At 39.4% G+C, this 24,272-nt stretch overlaps 2 protein-coding genes across 3 annotated transcripts in view; both read left to right on the top strand.

Annotated features, from left to right (window-relative positions):
• The window catches only part of PAIP1 (poly(A) binding protein interacting protein 1), a 56,238-nt gene extending 51,728 nt beyond the window's left edge, over positions 1-4,510 (top strand). Inside the window, exons 10-11 of one of the 2 annotated variants that reach the window (XM_006865750.1) lie at positions 929-1,022; positions 4,132-4,510. In XM_006865750.1, coding sequence (XP_006865812.1) covers positions 929-1,022; positions 4,132-4,225 — 188 coding nt within the window. In that variant the 3' untranslated portion in view covers positions 4,226-4,510. The remainder of the gene's footprint in view (positions 1-928; positions 1,023-4,131) is intronic. The other variant, XM_006865751.1, reaches the window with a different exon arrangement.
• An 18,815-nt stretch (positions 4,511-23,325) lies between these two features.
• Positions 23,326-24,272, top strand: part of LOC102830481 (chromosome unknown open reading frame, human C5orf34) — a 39,365-nt gene continuing 38,418 nt past the window's right edge. Inside the window, exons 1-2 of the mRNA XM_006865752.1 lie at positions 23,326-23,520; positions 23,681-23,770. Coding sequence (XP_006865814.1) covers positions 23,326-23,520; positions 23,681-23,770 — 285 coding nt within the window. The remainder of the gene's footprint in view (positions 23,521-23,680; positions 23,771-24,272) is intronic.

Here is a 24,272-nt window from a genome sequence, read left to right on the forward strand (position 1 = left end):
ATATATATATATATGTATATAATTGTTGTTGTCATTAGTGTAACTAGTTTTACTATGCGCCCTGGTGTGGCACTGTAGGATAAGTGGATGAGCACTGGGACTATACTAATCACAACGTTAGTAGTTAAAACTCAGAAGCTGCTCTCAGAAACCCTGTATGGGGGTCGCTAACAATTAGAACTGACTCAATGGCACACACAACAATAAAGCTTTACTATAAGGTGATGAATTTTATTCAGTAGTAAACTCTCTAAGACATGCTAATATTAAAGGGACTCAATAAAGAGGACTCTTATGTGCTAAATGGATGGAGATCTAGATCACCTTTGTTTCTTTGGAAGAGCACAACTTTGGGCATGTTTGGATCTAGCAAAACGGAATCAGCTACTAGGTGACTGTCTTTCAGATGTTTCTGAGGGAAGAAAAATGCCCTGTTCTTCTTACAGAACTACCTGCTAACACATAGCTCAGTTTACCTCCTTGGAGGGAAGAGTCATGGGGGATCTGAAAGCCAGGTGTGTGTGTTTAAAATCCATCCTTCTGGAAGTAAAAGCTCATTCATGGAACTTGTCCCATGAGAGATGAAGTTACTAAATCACACCTTTGTCTCCATGAGCCTCAGGGAAGTTTCTGTGACGTCTCTAAAGTTCACCAACTTTGAAGGTGGCTGCAGTCAGGTTCTCTTGGCTGCCACTGTGTATCAGTTAACCTCGTCTCTTGGCTGCATCTGTTCACTGTTTCTCAGTAAGCACTGAATCCACTTTTCTGTTTGACCTTGCAATTCAAACAGTGCATTACCCTGCAGTGCCACAGCAAGAGTCCATTTATATAAAAAGTCAACATCAAAATGGGAATGTGGAGTTGGGGATAACTGGTGTCCTTCCCCCGCCCCCCGCCAACATTGTAATTTATTTTTATTGTCTTACAGATTACCAGGAGAAATATCAAGAGCTGCTTGAAAGAGAAGACTTTTTTCCAGATTATGAAGAAAATGGAACAGATTTATCAGGGGCTGGTGATCCGTAAGTTTTCTTTAGCTACTAAATTCTCTGGCCAGTTTGTAGATTATAAAAAAAAAAAATGGGTGATGAGCAAATGTGCATTTTCATTTCATGATGATATACATGGTTGTTAAGTGCTGTCGAGTCAGTTCCAACTCATTAGCGACCCTGTATAGGGTTTCTGAGGAGCACCTGGTGAGCTTGAACCGCTAACCTTGCAGTTCAAACAGCTTTGCAGTCTGGCTCATTAACCCACAGCGCCACATCAGGACTATAGTTGTGTAAGTGCAGTTGAGTCAGTTCCAACCCATAGTGACCCTGTATAGGGTTTCTAAAGAGTAGCTGGTGAGCTTGAACCACCAACCTTGCAGTTCAAATGGCTTTACTGTCTGGCGCATTAACCCACAGCGCCACACCAGGACTCGAACTATAGTACTTACCAAAAATGTGTAGAAAATCATATTAGCATACTTACAGACTGAGAAAATTTTAATTTATATATGTGCGAAAAAACTATAAAATGTGGTATATTTAGGCACAATGTATATTTTTAATTATAAGTGCCCTGTCAAATTCTGACTTAGAGACACTGTTTCATAAGGAGCAGCTGGTGTGCTTGAACTGTTGACCTTTTGGATAGCAGTCCAGTGCTTATCTGACAGTGCCATACCAGGACCCATATATTAATTTTTTTATATATATAATTTTTTATTGTGAGTTGAGTAAGAGTTTACGTGGGAGAACATCAGTTTTACACTCATCGTTTCATTGCAATGATTATAATCTCCTTTGTGCCTCTGTGCATCATCATTCAACAGTAAATGCTTCTCTCCCCTCTTTTTTTTTTTTTTTTTTTTTTTTTTTTTTTTAGGGGGCGAGGGGAACGGCACAGGAAGAGTGTACACAAAAACACTCAGGGGTATATAATCATTTAAACCACCAAAGAGCACATTTCTGCAAGCCTGCCTCCTGGCCACCAGCACACACAGCCTTTCCCTTTCCTTGAGTCTAGAACCTCAGCAGCTCGCTCTCTCTCTCTCTCTCCCCATGTTCTCATCTCTGCCTCCATCTCTGGTGTTGCTGCTTCTCTGGATAGGGTCCCACATTCTGCTCGTGCACTTCTCCCCTAATGGTCCCTAGGGCAGGACCCATATTTTTAATAAACCACATTATACCTAAGTTAGCTCTAAATGTTAACCAGTCCATATGAGAACTGAATGAGAGTATATAATAAAAACTTGATGGTGTTTTCTGGTCCATAGTAAAATGCTCAAAGTTATAGCTGTCAAAGATTAGTAAAGACAACACAGATAACTTAAAATATAAAGATGTTTGAACTCATGCGAAAATGTGATAAGTCATGTTCTCATAACTCAATGACTTTACTTGCTATTCTTTATAATAAAAGAAACATAGTATATGACACAATTGTCATCAATTTGCACTATATTTTTGCTATACAAGGATCAATACTTGTGATGTTGGTTCCCAACTCGGTTAACAAATGCATGAATTTGGATCAATTTATGTTCTCTTCCTTTGTAGAAAGAAGAGAATAGATATGTGATATTAATTTTTCTTATGTTACATTACTCGTGTGTGTTCTAGGTGTTAAAGAGAACCACCTTTTATGCTCATGTTTAGTGATATTTACTTATTGGTTAATTTTAGATCTAGTAATGTTGCAGTATTTCAGTTATGCTAAGGCGCTCTGGTAGCATAATGGTTACGAATCTGGCTGCGAATTACAAGGTCAGCAGTTGGAAACTACCAGCTGTTAGGCGGGAGAAAGATAAGGCTTTCTGCTCCCGTAAAAATTTATAGCCATGGAAATCCTGTACAGGGTCGCTTTGAATTGGAACCATGGCGCATAACCACCACCGTTTTAGTTATGCTAGTTTAATAAGAACACTTAGTAAGGTACTGTAGGATCTACACTGGACTGCGAACCACAGGTCAGCAGTTAAAACCCACCAGCTGTTCCTCAGACACCCTATACGGAGTCACTTTAATTCAGAATCAACTCGACGGCACTTAACAAGAGCTTGTTGTTGTTATTGTTGTTGTTATGTGCTGTGGAGTCGGTTCCGACACATAGCGACCCTGCACAGGGTTTCCGAGGCTGTTAATCTTTACGGGAGCAGAACGCCTCATCTTTCTCCCGCGGAACCGCTGGTAGTTTCGAACTGCTGACCTTAGGATTCGCAGCCCGATTCGTAACCACTACGCTACCAGAGCTCCTTAACAAGAGCTTAATAAAGAAAATAGCAGGGAAATAAGGGTCCAAGCAGGCATTAGAAGTAACATTATGCTGGATGAACACCATATTTTGTTTCCCTGTTGAACTCATGACTCTTTCAACACATTGTCGTGTAATGAATGAAAGACATAAGGAAAAAGACCCTGTAAAACCAGCAATTTATAGGCCTGGCAAGATACGTTTTTTTGTGTGTGTGATAAAACTTAGAGGTGGAAGAGAAGATAGGTGGGGAGGTATGAAACAGCATTGTGTATGTTATGGGGAAAAGTACAGAAAAGATGAAAGATTTGTAGTTACATTCTGATCTTACAAAATACATTATTCATTTAACCTCTCAGTTTCATAGGTTTAAAATGAAGACAATAATAGATCCTGTCTTTTTAAGATGATAATAACAATTCAGTAAGAGATATGTACATTAAGACCTTGATTGGTACTTTTCTCCCTCCCCCCCCCCACCCCCCATCTATACACAAAGCCCTTGAAAGCCTTGCTTTCTACCTTTCTAATGACTACATATTAGTAGAAAAAACTTGGATAGGTGATCTCAAAAGTAACTTTCTGTTATGAAAATGTAAGTCCTATTAAATCGAGATAAGACTAAATTGTCATTACAGGAATAACCTAGTTTGATACCTGATTTTAAGTAGACATAAATGTATTGTAAGTAAATGGCACTTTTTATTTATTTATTGATAAGGTAAATTTGTATCAATCTTTATCTTTTAGGTTATAAAATTTAAACCTGTACATCTGAAAGTATTGCAGGATCTTAACTTCAAACATAAGGGACTCAATCCAGTTATAAAAAATTTTAAACAGTCCTTGTGTTCTATTATAACTCATAACTTATTTTTGCATCTTTTACAGATATTTGGATGATATTGATGATGAGATGGACCCAGAAATAGAAGAAGCTTATGAAAAGTTTTGTTTAGAATCAGAGCGTAAGCGGAAACAGTGAAGTTTACGTTTCAGCACATCAGTTTTATATAAAGCATTTTAGGTTTGGTGATCCTAGCAGAACACAGGAAAGCAAGAAAAATGTGTCACACTTATAATACCAAATTAAGGATACTGAGTTATGTTACTAATGTATGCAACTTTAATTTTCTTTAACACTATCTGCCAAAATAAACTTTATTCCCTGTAACTTAAAATGTGTATATATATATAATAGTTTATTATGTACAGTTAATTCCATTGTTTTGGCTGCAATAAAATCGATTTTGAAATAAATTAAATGTTGGAAGTAAATTTTACTAGATATTTAGAAACTGATCCTTTAAATTTCACTTTGCTTGGGGAATAAATCTTAGCCTGGAAATACATACAAGTAAATGTAGCATCCTTTTTAAGATGAGTATTACCACTTTAATTTTTGTTTGACTTTCAGTGTCTCATTGAAATTTCAGATATGAATCACAATCATGAAAATATTTAGCATTAAAGTCTTGGGATATGGCATTAATAACTGATGTTACATATGCAGATCCTATTTGATACCAAGGGCTTTCAGTAATGTTAAAAGAAAGACAGACTTGGAAACTTCCCAACAAACAACAAAGACTGCACTGAGGGTTTATTCCAGCAAGAATTATTCTTTCATTTATTTTATGACTTTTTTTTTCACCTGACTAACTCTGTTACCCTAAAGCCTAAAAACATGATTTTGTTTTATTTATAAGGCTCTCATTTTTATTTTATAAGCATGAGTTACATTGACTTTTTTACTAGAGAATTTTATTAGATCTTTGTCACCCAAGTTTTCATCCACTTTATAATTGATACACCTGGAGGATCACTTTTCTAATACTTTTAATGTCATGTGGCACTATATTCCTACCCTATTTCAGTAATATTTTTACCTAATGTCAGAAATCTTTTTCCAACTTACTATAAAAACATAAAAAAGGACTGCTTGTAAATATGCATGTAAGTAGTTCTGTTAATAATCCATTGTTTTACATTTGGTACATCTGTCTGGTAGAACAGTTAGCTTTCTTTTTTGCTTGTTTGTCCAATCTGAATTAAAATTAGACTTTGAAAATAAAATTTTAACTAGTTTCATTTTCTCTAAATGTTTGAAGGAGTCCTGATACTTTAAAGAATTGCTTTTGATATTTTACATGACACAAAAAAATTACTTGGAGGTCTGAAATTAGAAAACACAGACTGTCACCTACAATGTATATTAAATAAGAATTCAGTTCAACAACAAACACCTACGGAAAAAATAGTAAATTTAAAACAGCAAAAAGTCTTCTCTGTTGTAATAGAATTGTTTTTTAAGTGCCATCGAGTCAGTTCTGAATTATAGTGACCCCTGTATAAAGTTTCTAAGGAGCTGCTGGTGAGTTTGAACCTCCAGCCTTGTGATTGAAACTGACCTTAGGGTCAAGTGCTTATCCTACAATGCCATACCAGGACTCCATATATCTTGTGTATTTTATTGGGGATTTTAGAAATTCTTATATTCAGATTTTTTTTTTCTAAAATGGCTCCTATAACATGGCTCATAAACTCTGCAATTCTCTAATCTGTAATTTCTGTAAATCGTTAATAGGGAAGGAATGGGCAACACATTAGATTCGGTGCCAAGGGATGCAAGTTAGTGTTGTGTGTGCCATGAGTTAATTCTGAATTGTTTTTAAGTGGCATCGAGTCAGTGCCGACCCATAGCGACCCTGCACAGGGTTTCCAAGGAACAGCTGGTGAACTTGAACCACTGACCTTGCAGTTCAAACGACTTTGCAGTCTGACACATTAGTCTACAGTGCCACACCAGGACTAGGCTGTATGTCTTCACGAGAACAGAAACCCACCCTCATCTTTCTTCCATAAGGGATACAAATTATACTTAACACTTCTAGAAGTTCTGTGACGAGCAACCTAGTTTTTATACATGAGTTAATTATCTCCAACTACTGTATTCACAGTAGCCAGTAACAGGATCAGTATACATAAGTTCCAACTAGTCATCTATTCAAAAAAACTTTCCAAATTTAATAAAACAGCTGATGAATTCTATGGTTCAGGGATTGAGACACGTCACAAAGGGGAGATGGGTTGAAGTCAGAATGAGCCAGTGCTGATAGGACTTGAAACCAGGATTCAATTAGGACTGTTGATGAGGACCACCTATATGTGGCCTCCATGTGACTTAGACTTCCCACAGCTGGAATATGAGAAGCATTCCAAAAGAACCAGGAAGATGCTTTTCTGTAATTAAGTGACATCGAGTCGGGCCCCTGTATAGGGTTTCCAAGGAGCAACTCTGGTAGGTTTGAACTGCTGGCCTTGTAGTTCTCAACCCAGTGCTGATCCTATACTTGGTTCTAAATGAGTCACTATATCGGATTCAAGGGGAAGGGACATAGGCTACCTCACCACCACCTCTTTATGGGAGGCCATCAAGGAATTGTGTCAGTAAAAGTGTTGGATCTATTTTAGGATTTGAGCTTTGGGTGAGTAATTTTAGAGTCCTGGTGTGGCACTGAAGGATAATGCACTGGACTGCAAGGTCACTTTGAATGGTAAAGTCAGTGGTTCAAACTCGACAGCAACTCCTCAGAAACCCTATACAGGGTTACTATGAGTCGGAACCAACTCGATGACATACATTTAACAACCACCACCATCGTAGGTTGATGAATCAAAGCCACCCAGTATTGCCCTAGAAGAATGGCCTTACAATCTATTCTCATAAAAATCACAGCCAAGGAAAGCCTATGTGCGGTTCTTTTCTAACAAATTTGTACCACCTGAGATTGTCATTAGAATCAACTTGACATTTGGTTTCGATTTTGTTTCATGTTTTTACAAACCCGTTTTTTTCCAGATTGGGTGTTGTCAGAAAAGTGGGCCAATTCTATGATTGGGTACGTCAATAAATCTTAATCTATAAGAGAGAAAGATACAGTTGAAGTTTGTTTTTTAAAGCAGTCACTCAGAAAAGACTACTAGGTATTTTGATGATTACACAGTAATCTTACCTAAAGTGGATGTGAGATCATTCCTGGACATCAGGAAATTGTTAACATTCTCTGCCTATCCAGTTTAGATTCCATGATCCATTGTGTCATTCATATGAGAAGAGTAAAAACCTCTTCATGACTGAAAACTAGCTCAGTTAAAAACAAAACAAAACCCTGCAGTTAATAAGGCTTGGAAGATAGACACATGAATCCACCCACAAAGTTAATAGGAAACATTGTTTCCCTAAGGTGGTTGTTGTGAAGTGCCGTCGAGTCGGTTCCGACCCATAGCGACCCTGTATAGGGTTTCCAAGGAGCAGCTGGTGAGCTTGAACTGCTGACCTTGCAGTTCAAACGGCTTTGCAGTCTGGTGCATTAACCCACAGTGCCATACCAGGACTCCATTAACTGGGGAGAGCCAATTAAATGAACCACCCTTGCCTCGTGTCAGGATCCAACCCTTAGTTAATTCCTACATCTAATCCCACAATGGAGTCCTGGTGTGGTGCTGGGGGTTAATGCACTGAACTGCAAAGTCAGTTTGAACCTCAAGGTCCGTGATTCGAGATCACCAGCCACTCCTTGGAAAACAGTATACAGGATCACTATGGGTTGGAACCGACTTGACGGCACTTAACAAATCCCACATCAGATGCAAGAACTCCAGACCTGATCTCTGCTTCTCTTAGAGCGTCCTCAGAATCCTTCCCAAAGAGTTAAAACTTAACCAAAGACACTATCTTCCCCCTTGTGGAGAGGCATTCACAGTTCCATTGGAATTTGCTCCCTTGCTTGCAAATCCATCTGACTTTACTACAGGCCTGGTGGTCTTTGGTTGATGTAAGTAATTTAAGCTTCTGTATGCTACTGCTCTACCACTTGTATGTCAGTTTGTTGTACTGTGGTGGCTTGTGTGTTTTGTGATAGTGGAAGCTATGCCACCAATATTTTAATGGACACATTTCAGCACAGCTTTCAGACTAATATTTAGAAGAAAAAGAGGTGGGTCACTACTGAATGGTTAGCCACTGAAATCCTTATGAATACATACGGAACAATGTCTGATAGACTGTCAGAAGATGAGCCCCTCAGGTTGGAAGGCACACGAAATAGGAAGGGAAGAGCTGCCTCTTCAAAGTAGAGTCCATCTTACTGGTGTGGATGGAGCAAATCGCACAGCACCTTCATTTACTGATGGGGCAAAACTCAAAATGAAAAGAGCTACAAATGTCTATTAATAATTGGGATGTATGCATCTAGGAAAATTGAAAGTCATGGAAAACTAATAGAATGCATAAAGATCATAGCTGAAATTGACTAGTATAGGCCATTTTGAATCAGACAATCATAGTTACTATGCTGGGAACAACAAATTGAAGAGGAATGGCATCATGTTCATCTTCAAAAAGAGCATTTCAGGATCTATCTTGAAGCACAGAGCTGTTTGTGATAATATCCATACACCCATAAGGAAGATGTTAATACAACTATTACTCAAATTTATGCACCAACCACTAAAGCCAGTGGTGAAACAATTCTGCCAACTTCAGCCTGAAATTGATCAAACATGCAACCAAGATGCATTGATAAATACTAGTTATTGGAATGGTAAGATTCAAAACAGAGGAAGGATCAGTAGTTGGAAAATAAGGCCTTGGTGATAGAAATGACAAAGATCCCATGATAAAATTTTGTAAGACCAGTGACTCATTTGTTGCAAATAGCTTTTTCAACAACATACACATAGGCAGATGACATACACAAGAGTCACTGGACCAAAAAGAATCGTTCAATATTTAACCATTTCAAGAGGTAGCATCTGATCAAGAACCAGTGTTATTGAAGGAAGAAATCCAGCCTGTACTGAAGGCACTGACAAAAAACAAGGTTTCAAGAATATAAATTGCAATATTTCAACAGACTGATGCAGAGATGGAGAAGATCACTTATCTGTGCCTAGAAACTTGGAAGACAGCTACTTAGCCAACCAAGTAGAAGACATCCATATTTGTACTCATTCCAAAGAAAGTGACAGAATGCAGAAATCATCAAATTATCATTAATATCACATGCAAGGAAAAGTTTCCTGAAGATAATTTAAAAAACAGCTGCAGCAGTACATCTACAAGGAACTGCCAGAAATTTAAGCCAGATTCAGAAGAGAATGTGGAACAGGAGATATCATTCTGATGTCAAAGACAGATCTTGGCTGAAAGCAGACAACCCTGGAAAGATGTTTACTTGTGTTTCATTGACTTTACAAACACATTCAACTTTGTGGATCATAACAAATTATGGGTAAAAGAAGAATGAGAATTCTAGAATACTTCATTGTACTCATAAAGAACCTGTACATAGACCAAGAGGCAGCTGTTAGAACAAGGGGATACTGTTTGATTTAAAATCTAGAAAGATGTGCATCAGGGTTGTATCCTTTTACCATAGTTATTCAATCTGTATGTTTATCAGATAATCTGAGACACTGGGCTATATGAAGAAGAATGTGGAATCAAGACTGGAGGAAGATTCATCAAGAACCTGTGATAAGATGACACAACCTTGCTTGCAAGAAGAGAACTTGAAATACCCACTATGAAGATCAAATGCCTTCAGTATGGATTGCACCTCAATGTAAAAAAAAAAAAAAACAAAGTCATCACAAGTGAACTAATAAAATCACGATAAATGGAGAAAAGATTAAAGTTGTCAAGGATTTCATTTTGCTTGGCTCCACTTTCAACACTCGTGGAAACAGCAGTCAAGAAATCAAATGACATATTGCACCAGGCAAATCTGCAGCAAAAAATTCCTTTCAAGTGTTCAAGAGCAAAGGGTGTACCTGACCCTTGCCATGCTATTTTCAATCACCTCATAAGCATGTGAAAGCTGGATAATGAACTAGGAAGACTAGAAAAATTGATGCATTTGAACTATGGTGGTAAAGGATATTGAAAAATACCATGGTTTGCCATAAGAACAAACAAATCTGTCTTGGAAGACGTACAGTCAGAGTACTTGGAAGCGAGGATGGTAAGACTGTTTCACAAACTTTGGACATGTTATCAGGAGGTACCAGTCCCTGCAACAGGACATCATGCTTGGTAAAGCAGAGGGTCATCAAAAAAAACCCAGTGAGATGGATTGACACAGTGACTGTAACAATGGGCTCAAACATGACAATTGTGAGGTTGGCACATAACTGGGCAGTTTCGCGTTCTGTTGTGTTTATGACAGTTATGAGTCAAAAGCATCTCGATGGCATGCTACTGCCCTATTGTATCAATCTGGCAAAGTACCAAGCTTAGGTGAGCCTAACACTGCTTCTGCATACATGCAGCTTAAGATCTTGTCAGGAAATTTTGTACCATGAAGTCATAACCACCACCTTCAACTGGGCTGTGTGCACTGCCAATAATCATACTGTGTTTCTCCAATTCCTTTTTGGTCGTCATGCCATGGTGTGTCATGGAGTCGGTTCCAACTCATAGCGACCCTGTACAGGGTTTCCGAGGCTGTAAATCTTTACGGGAGCAGAAAGCCTCATCTTTCTCCTGTGGAACAGCTGGTAGTTTCAAACTGCTGGCCTTGCGGTTCACAGCCCGATTTGTAACCACTACGCTAATTTTCCTTCCCTTCATCCCCTAACTGATGGGGGGTGGGCAACAGACAAACATCTATATATAGATACACACACACACACACATATATATACATATATATATATATATCCATATTCTAAGCATTCCTCCTTGTTCAGGAGCATTTCCCCTCATATTTGTTATTAGGTGCAATCAAGTCAGTTATGACTCATAGTGACCCTGTGCACAACAAAACAAAACACCATCTGGTCCTTTGCTATCTTCACAATTATGTTTAAGCCCACTGTTGCTGCTATTGTGTCAATCCACCTTGTTGAGGGTCTTCTTCTTTTTGGCTCTCTACTTTTCTAAACACTATGTCCTTTAGGGATTGATTCATACTTCTCCAGGGACTGGCCTCTCCTGATAATACGTCCAAAGTATGAGAGATGAAGTCTGACCATCCTGGCTTCCAAAGAGCACTCTGGCTGTACTTCTTCCAATATAAATGTGTTTGTTCTTTTGTCAGTCCATGGTACTTTAAAAATTCTCCTCCACATAATTTGAGCTTTTCTGTCATATGACTATTCCAAATTATTTCACGGTTACTATTTGTGCTATATAGTCCATTCATTAAAATCAAGCATGTAAAAAAAAAAAAAAATATCCAACACCATAATTCAAATACATCAATTCTTCTACAGTCTTCCTTATTCATTGTCCCAACCCTCACATGCATGTGAGGTTATAGAAAATACCATGGCTTGGGTCCAGCACACCTTAGTCTTCATGCTGGTATCTTTCTATTCAACACCTTAACGAGGTCTCATGCAGCAAATTTGCCTAATGCAATAAGTCATTTGATTTATTGACTGCTGCTTCCATTAGTGTTGATGGTTGATCCGAGCAAAATGAAATATTTGACAATTTTAATCTTTTCTCCATTTATATGGATGTTGTTTATTGGTACAATAGTGAGGATTTTTTTTTTTTCTTAACATGGAAGTGCAACCCATATTGAAGGCTGGTCTTTGATCTTCATCAGTAAGTATTTTAAGTCCTCTTCACTTTCAGCAAGCAAGGTTGTATCATCTGCATATTGCAGATTGTTAATGAGTCTTCCTTCAATCCTGATGCCACACTTTTCTTCATATAATCCAGCTTCTTGAATTAGTTGCTCCGCGGGAGAAAGATGAGGCATTCTGCTCCTGTATAGGTTTACAGCCTTGGAAACTATATGCAGGGTCCCTATGATTTGGAACCTACTCCATGACACACCACCACCACCTCCAATTCTGATGCCCTGTTTTTCTTCATATAATCCAACTTCTCATTATTTGCTCAGTATACAGACTGAATAAATATGGCAAAAGAACAAAACCCTAGCGCACACCTTTCCTAATTTTAAACCATTCAGCATTCTCTTGTTCTGTTTGAACTGCCTCTTGGTCTATGTACGATATATAATATACGATAGAATGAATGTAAAACTAACGTTCTCCCATGTAAACTATCACATAATTCACAATAAAACATTTAAAAAAAAAAAATCGTCTACCCAGAAAAGCTGCCAATAAAACATGATGGTGTAGTAAAAACATTACAGGATAAACACGCTAAGGGACTTTGTCAAAGCCAACCTAGTGCTTCAAAACATCCTAAAGGGAGTTCTTTGTACTGAGAACTAACAAGAAAAGATAACAAACAGAGATTGACATATGTGGAACACCACCTGGAATTCAATCAACAAATGGAAGAGTCCAGAGCAGAACAGAACTACAAGAATGAATTCAGAGGATCTAGGAGGTCAGTCTATGATCAAAACAATTACAATGTGAAAGGTAAAAACATAGGAACAGAGATCCAAGTGATGAGGTCAGGTAGTTTGCAGGGTAAAACAGACCGTTTTAAATAGAGGAAAAGTTAATAGAATATAGAGTAACCTCAAAGAAAATTAATACTTCACAACATACCAAGAAACTGAAAATCCAGAAAGAACATGGAAATATTAAAAATATGAAGCTTGAAAAAAAATACTCATATTAAAGAAAGGGAAAAAAATGTCCTTTTCTGGCTGCCAGAGGTGGGAAGGAGGGGATGGTAGAACACAGGTTAGCGGATAGATACAGCATAGTTCTTGTGTTGGGGAGGGCAATACACAAGAAGGGGGAAGGGTCTGGAAGAACAAGGTAGATAGGAGAACACTTAGGCAGTTTTGCATGGGCTAAATGGGACAAAGGTGATGTATGCTCAATCTTGGAACAACAGGGCTCTGTGATACAGGGATCGAGGCATAGTCTTAATGGGTAAAAGAGGGGAAATAATGTTAAAATACTTGACTGTCTTACGAATGTTGGTTTCCCTTGCCACTATTGTAAAATAGACACTTGAATGGCAGAGTGGACAGAGAAGGGCAGCTTGGACATTGGATACTCAAATTGGGAGGGGGAACTACAAAGGCAAGAAGTGATTGGCTTACAAGCTTTCAAGAGGGAACCTAGTGCTAGGGAGCATGGCAGAAGGCAGAATATCCAGTAGGTACTATTCAATCTGTCTGGGCGGAGCTGATGAAAGGAGATACAGATGGGTAACTCGTGATACTGTAGTGAATGATGCTTATCAGGACGGACTATGAGGGTTGGAAATGCAAAGATAGAAGTTTTGTAACAAGGAAGGGTGTGATTAAATCTCCAGGATAGGAGTGGAGACCTCTGGGACCATCAACGGATAAGAGCCGAGAGCAGAACCCTACCCAGAGAAACAGAGATGCCTGAGATGGAGGCAGAGATGATGATGCAGAGTGATAAAGCGACTGGGGACTTTGGACCCAGAGAGTGAAAGGGACTGTGGGCCGAAAACTGGGGGGAGGAGGGGGAAGTGTAGGAGGCGGGTTTCTAGGATATACCCTTTGGGTGGTTGATGATGCATGGAGGGGATTGGAACCATGGCAATGAGATGATATACGATGGACTGAATGTAAAACTAAAGTTCCCCCATGTAAACTATCATATAATTCACAATAAAACATTAAAAAAAAAAAAAAAAGTTCCTGTGTGACCGATTAGCCTAATGCAATACATCTGATTTCTTGACTGCTGCTTCCATGAGTGTTGACAGTTGATCCAAGCATCACCATAGCTTAGACAAATCGATACAGAAAACTGTCACATATTAATAAATAGATCAATATCTGATATTCCACCTCTGATAGTTTTATTTCATGTTGAACTTTTTAGTCACCTTTTAATTTACAAAGACTTACCTCTTCACTATTGTTCAAAAACAATGAAGTTTCTCATCTCTTTGTCTTTGCGCATGCTGGCCTTTTCTGGCACTCAATTCCTGAGAGGTATGTGACCCAACTCTTCCGATTCTTATTTTTTTTCCTAGTCCCTAGGTGTTTTTTATTTTATTTTATCTTTTTATGTATACAAAACTACTCAGGAATAATCATTTAAACAACCCAAGGGCACATCCTTCAAGCCTGGGTACTAGCTGTTAGCACACAGCCTTTCTCTTCCTATAAGTCTAGAGCCCTCAGTTGCTCTCTCTATGTCCTCATCTTTGCCTCCCTCTCTGGTGTCCCTGCTTCTCTGTATAGGGTTCCACATTCCGCTTGTGCTCTTCTCCCTTGATGGTCGTAGGGTCTTCTGTTTCTGGACTGTAAGATTAACTACTCCCCCCCTTTATGTTATAAAACTTCTACCTTTACAGTTGCGACAATTGCAATTTAACAATTGTTAAATTACTCACTATTGAATCATAAGAATTTAATCTCCATCTCCTTTTACCAGATCCGCCTAGACAAAATGAAAACTATTCAGTAGGGATTGATTCTACATTCCCCCACAAGCTCTGAAACTAAACTCCCCCTTGAAAACTTGTAAGCCAGGAACTTTATGCCTTTATAGTCCCCCCTCCCCCATTTTAGGTAGCCAATGTCTAAGTTGCCCCTCCCTATCAACCCTGTATACAGAGGGGATATGTTTGATCCTTGATGTGAAGACTTCTTCCCTCTCAGTTGTCCTTATATTTCAGTAGAAAAATCATTTATTCAATGTAGACTAAGTTTTGCCTTCTCTATGTTCTCAGAGCCTCTTTTTATTTTCTCTTAAGGGGCAATTACCACAGTGTGATCAAATGATTGTTTAGTTGCTTCTTTCCAGTTAGTCTCTAGTCCTCAAAGAACTAGACCTGTTCTCTTTTTTCTCCAGTGGCTTCCAGTCAGAAAGTTCTTACTCATAGTGACCCTGTATAGTTTCCAAGGAGCAGCTAGTGTATTTGAACCACCAACATTGAAGTTCAAATGAAACTTGGGGTCCAGTGCATTGCCCTATAGTGCCACACTAGAACTTCTAGCACATGAGACTCTTCATTTGTTGTTGTTAAGTGCCATCGATTCCCATAAATACTGGTAAATGGCAATAAATCTAACAGACATGTCTTATTTGCTATTTTAGGAAAGAAAGGAAAAAAGCCAGTGCAAATATATAGTTTAAAACATATATTCTGATATCCAAGTGGGCCAACAGCTCTCTTCTTTAAACCAAGTTTTATTTATTTATTTTATCACAACATTGTTTTTGTTAAGTGCTGTTGAGTCAGTTCCGACTCATAGCGACCCAGTACAGGGTTTCCAAGGAGCAGTTGGTGGGTTTGAATCACCTATCTTTCGGTTAGCTGTTCAATGCTTATCCTACAGCGCTATACCAGTTTTTGTTTTTTTCCCTTTCTTTTTCTTTTTAAAAACAACCTTATTGAAGTATAATTGTTTTGATTTTTTAAACAATCAAGCATCATTCCACTACTATTTTACCATCTTTGTGATTAGTTGTGGAATCCTGGTGTGGTGCTGTAGGACAAGCTCTGGACTTCAAGGTTTGTTTGAACCGTTAAGGTTGGCGGTTCAATTCACCAGCCGCTCCTTGGAATCCCTAGTTCTTGGCCAAAAGGCTAGAACCTCATGAAGCTGGTACTTACCAGCTTTATCACAACCAGGTGGGAATACTTCCGTGTGAAGGACTGAGAGACATGACCTACGACTGGAAAGCACAGCCTTCTCTCGAGTAGCCAGGCTGAACCTCACCAGTCCTCCTTTCAGGTCCCTTGGATTCTAAACCTCCAGCCCTTCCCGGGCGGGCGGGGCCTCGGGCGGGAGGAAGGCGCGGACAGGGCGGGACTTCCGCTCTCTAGTCCGAAGGGCTAAAGCGGGAAGATTTGAACCTTCTTTGTGCGGCTTCCGAGCCGGCGCGTACCCCGCTCTCCACAGTACCTTTCCTGTGGCCTTACTTTTCCACGGCTGAGATTGTTTTCTCGTTGTTGGTAATTTATTAAATTCATCAGGAAACATCACTTGAGAAGACGTCGTGGGCAGGCGCAGATGCTACGGCAACCAGCATTTTGGCAAATTAGACCCAGGTGCCACTGATTGGCTTCTTTTCCACAACGTTTCGGACCGGAATTGCTGTGAGTCCCGGATGTTTGGCTGTGTTTTCATGAAGCTTTTTCTGTAACTAGGTAACGCATTTTGAAAACTGAGGTTCCCATTGTAACCGAGGACTGGTGGCTTTCAGATCGTTAAACACACTCTGACGTAATGTGCTAGATGAAGAGAATGCAAACTGAAGGAAGACCGGAGGGATAAGGTGGATGGGCTCGAGCCCTGTTGTAATTTCTTGTGATAGGCCTGGAACTTGAGACATTACACAGTAATGTGAAGCTGTTAATGTTGTATGGAATTGCAGTTAGCTGGGACACGAGTACTAGACATGGTTGGAGAGGGAAGACGCAGAACAAGGTTCCAGAAGTTGTAGGAAAAGAGGGGAAATGTTAAATGCTGTTGAATCGGTACCAACTCATAGCGACCCTGTCTACAGTTTCCGAGGAGCAACCAGGTGAGTTTGAACCGCCGACCTTGCAGTTCAAACTGGCCTTGCAGTCTAACACATTAACCCATAGTGCCACACCAAGATGGCCTAAAATAGAGAGGAAAAGAGCTGGTTCAAGGGAAAGACTTAAAAAAGATAAAAATCAACAGGATCTGTTACAGATCCTGTTACAGGGACTTGGAGGAGGTCACAGGGGTGTGGAGAGAGGTAGAGTGAGAAATCAAATACTGTTAACCACTGGCTACTAACACCTAGGTGATGTTAACTTAAATTGCAGGTTCAGGAAGAGCATATTTTAAAATTCATTTGTTTATTCCTTCATCGTTTAGTGAATATTTATTGTGCTCTTATTCTTGCTTATAACGCTAGTGGTACAAACACCACACTTGCTGGTGGTTCGAGTTCAACCAGAGATGTCTGAGAAGAAAGACCTGATGATCTGCTTGTGAAAAGGCAGCCCTTGAAACCCTAGGGAACACAGTACTACTTGGACACGTAATGAGGTTGCCATAAGTTGGAAATCAGGCTCTTTAGCAGCTGGATTTTGTTATTATTTACCAAATCACTGTTTTAGATGCAGGGATAGCACTGTGAATAAAACAGATAAGATTTCTACTTTGGCTGAATTTATATCTTAGTGGGAAAAGAGGGGAGGGAAAGTAAATGATCAGTTTTGATAGTGAGCAATGCTGTGAAGGAAAAGAGGGAATAGGAATAAAGGAAAGAGTTGGGAGAGGATTGAAAAGGTCTGAGTTACGCAGGTCAGGCCTTTGAGGAAAAGCTATTTGCATGAAACCTTGATGAGGTAGCCATGGGATGAGCCAGAGAAAGGACATGGTAGGCAGAACAACATAACAGTCTTGAGATGTGAATTAACTTTTTAAAAAAATCAATAAAAATGGACAATATGGCTGAACTGTTCCTAACGACCGGGAAAGAAGACAGGACATTTGTAGAGGTAAATGGACCAGATTGTGTGGGCTTTGTAGGTCATAGTTAGGAATTTGTACCTTTTCTAGTTAAAATAGAAGATATTGGTAGGTTTTAAGTCAAGGGATGATGGACCTAATTTTTATTTTTAAAGGAGCCTTTTGGTTCCTGAAAGAAAGCTGGACTTTTAGGCGGTTAAGAGTTAAAGAGTAATGTATTTAGGAGATATTATAAACAGCTCTTATTTGATGGGATTAAGTTCCATTTAGTCATGTTGAAGGTGATCCTATCTGTAGAAGTCTTGATGTAACGCTATAGGGTAAACACTGGACTGCTAACCACAAAATCAGTGGTTCAAACTCACCATCTGCTTCTCAGAAACCCTATTCAGGGTTGCTATGAATCAGAACCAATTTGACAGGAGTTAAATTTTTTTTTAAAAGATGGAACAGGCATGTGGAGAAAGGTTTAATAGACAGCAGGAAGCTTTGGAGAGAGATTAGGTAGATTCTAAGTTCTATAGAGAAAGAAAATAATTACAGCTATGACTATAGATAAAATCTCAGGACAGACCATATGGTTTCATATTATATTTTACAAAAGATTATTGTTAAGTGCTGTTGAATCAGTTCAGACTCAGTGACCTTGTATAGGGTTTCCAAGGAGCAGCTGGTGGGTTTGAACTTACTGACCTTGCAGCTAGCGGTACAGTGCTTATCCTACAGCACCACACCTGGACTATAGGCTATTCCAAATGTTATCTCCCCTTGAGTTGACTCCTACATTGTGTCAGTAGACAAACTATGCATCATCTTCACATGGCAGCATGCTCGAGTCCATCATGTACTAGTGAGACTCCCACACACTCATTGGCTCTGTAGTTAACCAAACATGGCATCCTCCTCTAGCAACTGATCCCTCTTGATGACAAGTCCAAACAATGTTTTCTTGTGATTCATAATTTTTATTGTCTAATTTTCAGAAGTAGATCATCAGTCCTTTCTGCAGAGTCTTTACTGGTCTGGAATCTCCACTGAAACCTGTCCACCATGGTTGACCTTGCTGGTATTTGAAAATACTGGTGACGAAGCTTCTAGCATCATAACAACATGTTGTTGTTGTTATGTGCTGTCGAGTCGGTTCTGACCCATAGCGACCCTGCACAGGGTTTCCGAGGGTGTAAATCTTTACGGGAGTAGAATGCCTCATCTTTCTCCCGCGGAGCAGCTGGTAGTAACAACATGTAAGCCACCATAATACGTTAAACTGACAGAAGGTATCAAATGTAGCTAGATTACATATATTAAAAAGGGTTGGCTGTTGTTAAGTGTCATTGAGATGGTTCCAATTCATAGTGACCCTGTGTAGGGTTCCTGAGGCTTTTCAAGTCTTTGTGGGAGCAGAAAATCACATCTTTCTTCCATAAAGCAGCTGGTGGGCTTGAACTGCTGAGCTTGTTTTTCACAGTCCAGTGTAAGACAGGAAAAATACAACGGTGGGTGTAAAAGTTGCAAGAGTAAGTATATAGCAAGAAGAGATTAAATGAGGACTAAGGTCAGGTCTTACAAAATCTTTGATTTAAGAGGATGATTAAAAACAGGAAAAAAGTAAGGAGTAAAACCATAATAATGCAATGCTAAAAACAAACAAACAATGCAGGGAAGAGAAAGTTTGGTACAGGAGAAGATACACAGCACTGTCTGAGATTGATCAGATTTCATAGGATAAAGACGGAAGTTTAGGAAGACATTGGTGACTGAAACAATTTCAGTTGGAGAAGTGGGGGCCTAAGCCAGATTGCAGTAAATTAAGGATTGAATGATGAGAAAGTAGGCAGTTAGCAGGAACTATACTTGAGAAAATTACTGATAGGAAACAGATCAACTGGGAAAATTGGTATTTTGAATAGAAACTTTTTTTTTTTTTTAATTTAAATTGTGAATTGGGTGATAGTTTACATGGGAGAACATCGGTTTTAACACCATTGTTTCATTTCAATGATTATAGTCTCCTCCCTTCATCATCATTCAACAGTATTTGCTTAGATTCCCTCTGTGATTTTTGTTGTTGTTGTTGGGAGGGTTGCAATGTACACAAAAACACTCAAGAATATATAATAATTTAAACAACCAAAGGGCACATTCTGCAAGCCTGTCTCCTGGCCACAGCACTCAGTCTTTCTCTTTCCATGAGTCTAGAGTCTTCAGCTGCTCCCTCTCTCCATGTCCTCATCTCTGCCTCTATCTCTGGGGTTGCTGCTTCTCTGGATAAGGTCCCCCATTCGGCTCGTGCTCTTCTCCCTTGATGGTCCTAGGGTCCTTTGTTTCTGGACTGTAAGATTAACTACTCCCCCCTTTTTGTTACAAAACTTTTACAGTTATGACAATTGCAATTAGTCATGATAACAGTTATTCACTATCGAATCATAAGAATGTTATTCCCATCTCTTCACCAGACCCATCTAGACAAGATGAAAACAATTCAATGGGGACTCTATCTTCCCCAGCATACTCTGAAACTAAACTCCCTCTTGAAAACTTGTAAGCGAGTCACTTCGTGCTTTTATCACCCCTCATTTTAGGTAGCCAGTGTCTAAGTTGCCTGTCCTGTCTACCCTGTATACAGAGGGGATAGCAGCGATACTTGATGTGAAGACTCCTTCCCACTCAGTTGGTATTTTGAGCTACTACATCCATAAGTATAATTCAAGTTCATCAAATTGTAGCAATTTACACTTATTTCCTTTATCAAAAATAGTTTCAAATAGAAACATTTTGTAAGATTTATTGTGCTTCCTACAGTATGGCATTCACAATGCTAGATATTGTCATTCAGTTGTCTCCTTTAGTCCACTCAACAATCCTATTGTTGTTAAGTACTGTTGAGTCAGTTCCGACTATATAGGTTTTCTGAGGAATAGCTGGTGGGTTTGAACTGCCGACTTTGTGGTTTGCAGTCCAGTGCTGATCCTATAGCGCCACACCAGAAGTCCAATAATCCTGTTAACTATTCCCTTTTTATAAATGTTATTGTTGTTAAGTGCTATCGAGACAGTTCCAACTCATAGCCACCCTGTATAGGGTTTCCGAGGAGCAGATGGTGAGTAGGGGGAAAAAACCACCCAAAGCCCTAAGATTTATAGCTAGTAAGTGATGGAGTATGGATGAGACCTGAACATCAAAGTCCCCTTCTGTCCCACCTATATGAAGAGCATAAACCAAGAAAAAAAATACAAAGCCCACTGCCTCTAAGTTGATTCCTCCTCATAGTGACTCTATACAGGTTTCTGAGAGAAAACAGCCGCTTCTTTCTTCTCTGGAGAGATTGATGGCTGGGATAAGAGTCGTTTGAGAGGCAAAATGAGGAATCTAAGACACTTGGAGATTAATTTGCTTAGTGGTGTCATGGAACTACTTCCTTAATGCCAGATTGGGAACTAGAATTCAGATATTTGCGTTTCTTTTTCAGTGTCTTTTCCCTTATGAAGAGATTTCCTTTTTGACTATTGCACTCTACAGAAAAGTCTGTATTTCCAAATGCCATGAAGAAAAAGACTAAATATTGAAACACTGGTTTCTGATTTTTGTTATTGTTGTTGTTATGTGTTGTTGAGTCGGTTCCAACTCATACTTACCCTCTATACGGTTTCTAAGGAGCAAATGGTGGATTTGAACCACCAACCTTTTGATTAGCAGTCAAGTGCTTGTTCTATAGCGCTACACCAGGAGTTCTGGTTTCTAATTGTTGTTGTTGTTGTTAAGTACCATCCAGTCGATTCCAACTCATAGCAACCCTGTATAGAGTTTCTGAGGAGTGGCTGGTGGGTTTGAACTGCCGACCTTGTGGTTCCCAGTCCAGTGTTTATCACAGCATCACACTTCTCTCTAAATATTACTGACTCAAGCCAAGGTATTTTCATTTGCCTCATATGTATGGCAAAAGCTGCACAATAAACAAGGAAAATTAGAGAAGAATTATGCTTTGAATAATTGTATTGGGGAAGAATATTAAATATACCTTGGACTGCCAGAAGTACAAACAAATCTGTGTTCGAAGAATGCTCCTTAGAAGTGAAGATGGTGAGACTTTCGTCTCGTATACTTTGTAAATGTTACCAGAAAGGACCAGTTCCTGGAGAAGAGCATTGCTTGGTAAAGTAGAGGGTCAGCAAAAAAAAAAGTGTGATGCAGTGAATTGTTTAATGTCTTTTTTAGCCATAGTCTTTGTAACTCCCACCAAACAACAGTTTTCTGGTGGGTCTGGGCAAGAGAAGGTGGAAGAAGATGCTGATGAATTTTATGATTCAGTTGTAAGCGGTTGTTAATAGAACTAATTGTGATTTGTTAATTTTGCATATAAAATGAGGCATCTCTGAAACAGAGGGGGAATCTCACTACCATTGAAGGAGAGCCGAGTGGAGCACAGCCTTTGGACCTTAAGATCCCTGCAAATTGAACCTCCTCAACCCAGTGAGAGGAAGCTGTGACTCTGGAAGAGTGACAGAGGAGCAGCAGCAAACTCAGAACCAAGAGTCAGAATAGCAGATAGAGCTGTGGGCTTTCCAGGAAGCAAGTAAGGCTGAGAGCCTTCGGGGCAGGAGGATCACTTGGGGAGTTAGGGACCTCTAGGCAGTTAATTGGGAAGCTAGGCTTGCTTATCTAGGAGATAGATCTGAGTACCTTCAGGTTGAGTCTTAATAGTGCAGAAGACTGCCCCTTGGGCATTTATCAACAGTGCTAAAAGAGCTTTGTAATACTGCTGGAGCAGGGCAGAGGTCAAGCAGTCTGGGGCTGAGAGGCCAAGGGCCAGAAAGAGGCCTGTCTCTATGCATGGCTGAGAAGAGGCTGGCCTGACTGGAAGAACTGTGCCCTGAGCATTTCTAATACTGAACTGTAACCAGTTAATTTCCCTAATAAACCCCATAACTGTGAGTGTGGTTTCTGAGTTCTACGTGGCCATTGCAATGGATTATTGAGCTCAGCTGAGAAATAGTGTGTGCCATGGGAGGAATGGTTGGTGCCATTTTTGTTTTACCTTACAAAGAAGAGGACCCTCGGTGAGATGGATTGACACAGTGGTTATAACAATGAATTCAAACATAGGAGCAATTGTGAAGATGGTACAGGACTGGGCAGTATTTTATGCTGTTCTGCACATGATCGCTATGGGTTGGAACTGACTGGAAAGCACCTAACAACAACAGCAAGTTGTTTGTTGTTAAATGCCATCGAGTCGTTTCTGACTCGTCGCGACCCTGTATTGAGTTTCTGAGAAGTGGCTGGTGCGCTTGAACCACCAATCTGTTGTTCAAACTGACCTTGCAGTCCAGTGTATTAACCTGCAGCACCACACCAGGGCTCTAATATAGCATATGGTTACAGAAATCGAACTTCAGGAGCAGTAAAACTAAAATTATAAAGACCATTGCAACTTGATGGTGTCTATCTTCTTTCTGTAGATGATCTCACATTGAAGTCATAGAGCTAGTCAAGTCATTTGGGATGTTAATTTCATATCCTTTAAGTATATGTAATAAGATGCCACTTTTCTTCCAACAAATGTAATGTCAGCATGTTTTTAGGTGTGCTTTATTTTGGTAGAACTCTTGTACATTAAGAGGATTGTTTGTGCTATTGTTTTTCCTAGATCATTCCGTTTCTGCCTTGGAGGGATGTCTCTGTAGTCATAGTAATGGCAGCTGAAGTTCGAATGATACTTTATGAAGATGATTCCGTGCAAGTACAGTATGTTGATGGTTCCAGATTGCAACTTTCTCCCTGTGGCTCTGAATTTATATTTGAAAAGGCACCTCCTGTTTTAGCCCATCCTTTACAACAACCAGAAAGAATTCGTCAAAGGACTCAGTTTGTTATTAGCACTTACCGAGTAAGTGAAGATGTCACAAAAACTACTCTCTTTAATATTAATATACTGTTGAGGTGGGCCAGCATATGACAGGTAATTAGTATTCTGGATTATAGTCATCTGACAAATGCAGTATTGACTTTCAACTCATTTTACAAGATTGTTTTATATTTCTTTGTAGGACCAACTACAACGAGCCCTAGATTTTCGAAACTCTTCTGCCTCTTACCCTTTTCTATCTGAAAGAATCATACTTTCTGAGAGAAGAAAGGTAAGTTTTTTGTAAACTTCATTTTCATAAATAATATTTGAAGTTAAATAATAGGAGTCCTGGTGTGGCGCTGTGGACTAATGCGCCAGAGTGCAAAGCTATTTGAACTGATAGATCAGCAGTTCAAGCTCACCAACTGCTCGTCGGAAACCCTATACAGGGTCGCTATGGGTTGGAATCAACTCAACGGCACTTCACAACAACAACAATTAGAAACAAGTACTTGACTGATTCTTCGTGACACGTGTGAATAAAAACTTTGCTGTAGAATGCATAGGCCTGTAAGAAACAGACGAGTGTTTTGATATTTTGTATATTGATTGAAAACATGTAAGTTGCATAGTTCATCTTCTTGCCTCTTTATCAATAACCAAGAATTATATTCAGACTTTTTCAGATGGTTGGTTATGTGCCGTGGAGTCGGTTCTGACTCATAGCGACCCTGTACAGGGTTTCTGAGGCTGTAAATCTTTACGGGAGCAGAAAGCCTCATCTTTCTCCT

Source organism: Chrysochloris asiatica, unplaced genomic scaffold (assembly GCF_000296735.1).
Source record: "Chrysochloris asiatica unplaced genomic scaffold, ChrAsi1.0 scaffold00082, whole genome shotgun sequence".
Taxonomy (NCBI): domain Eukaryota; kingdom Metazoa; phylum Chordata; class Mammalia; order Afrosoricida; family Chrysochloridae; genus Chrysochloris; species Chrysochloris asiatica.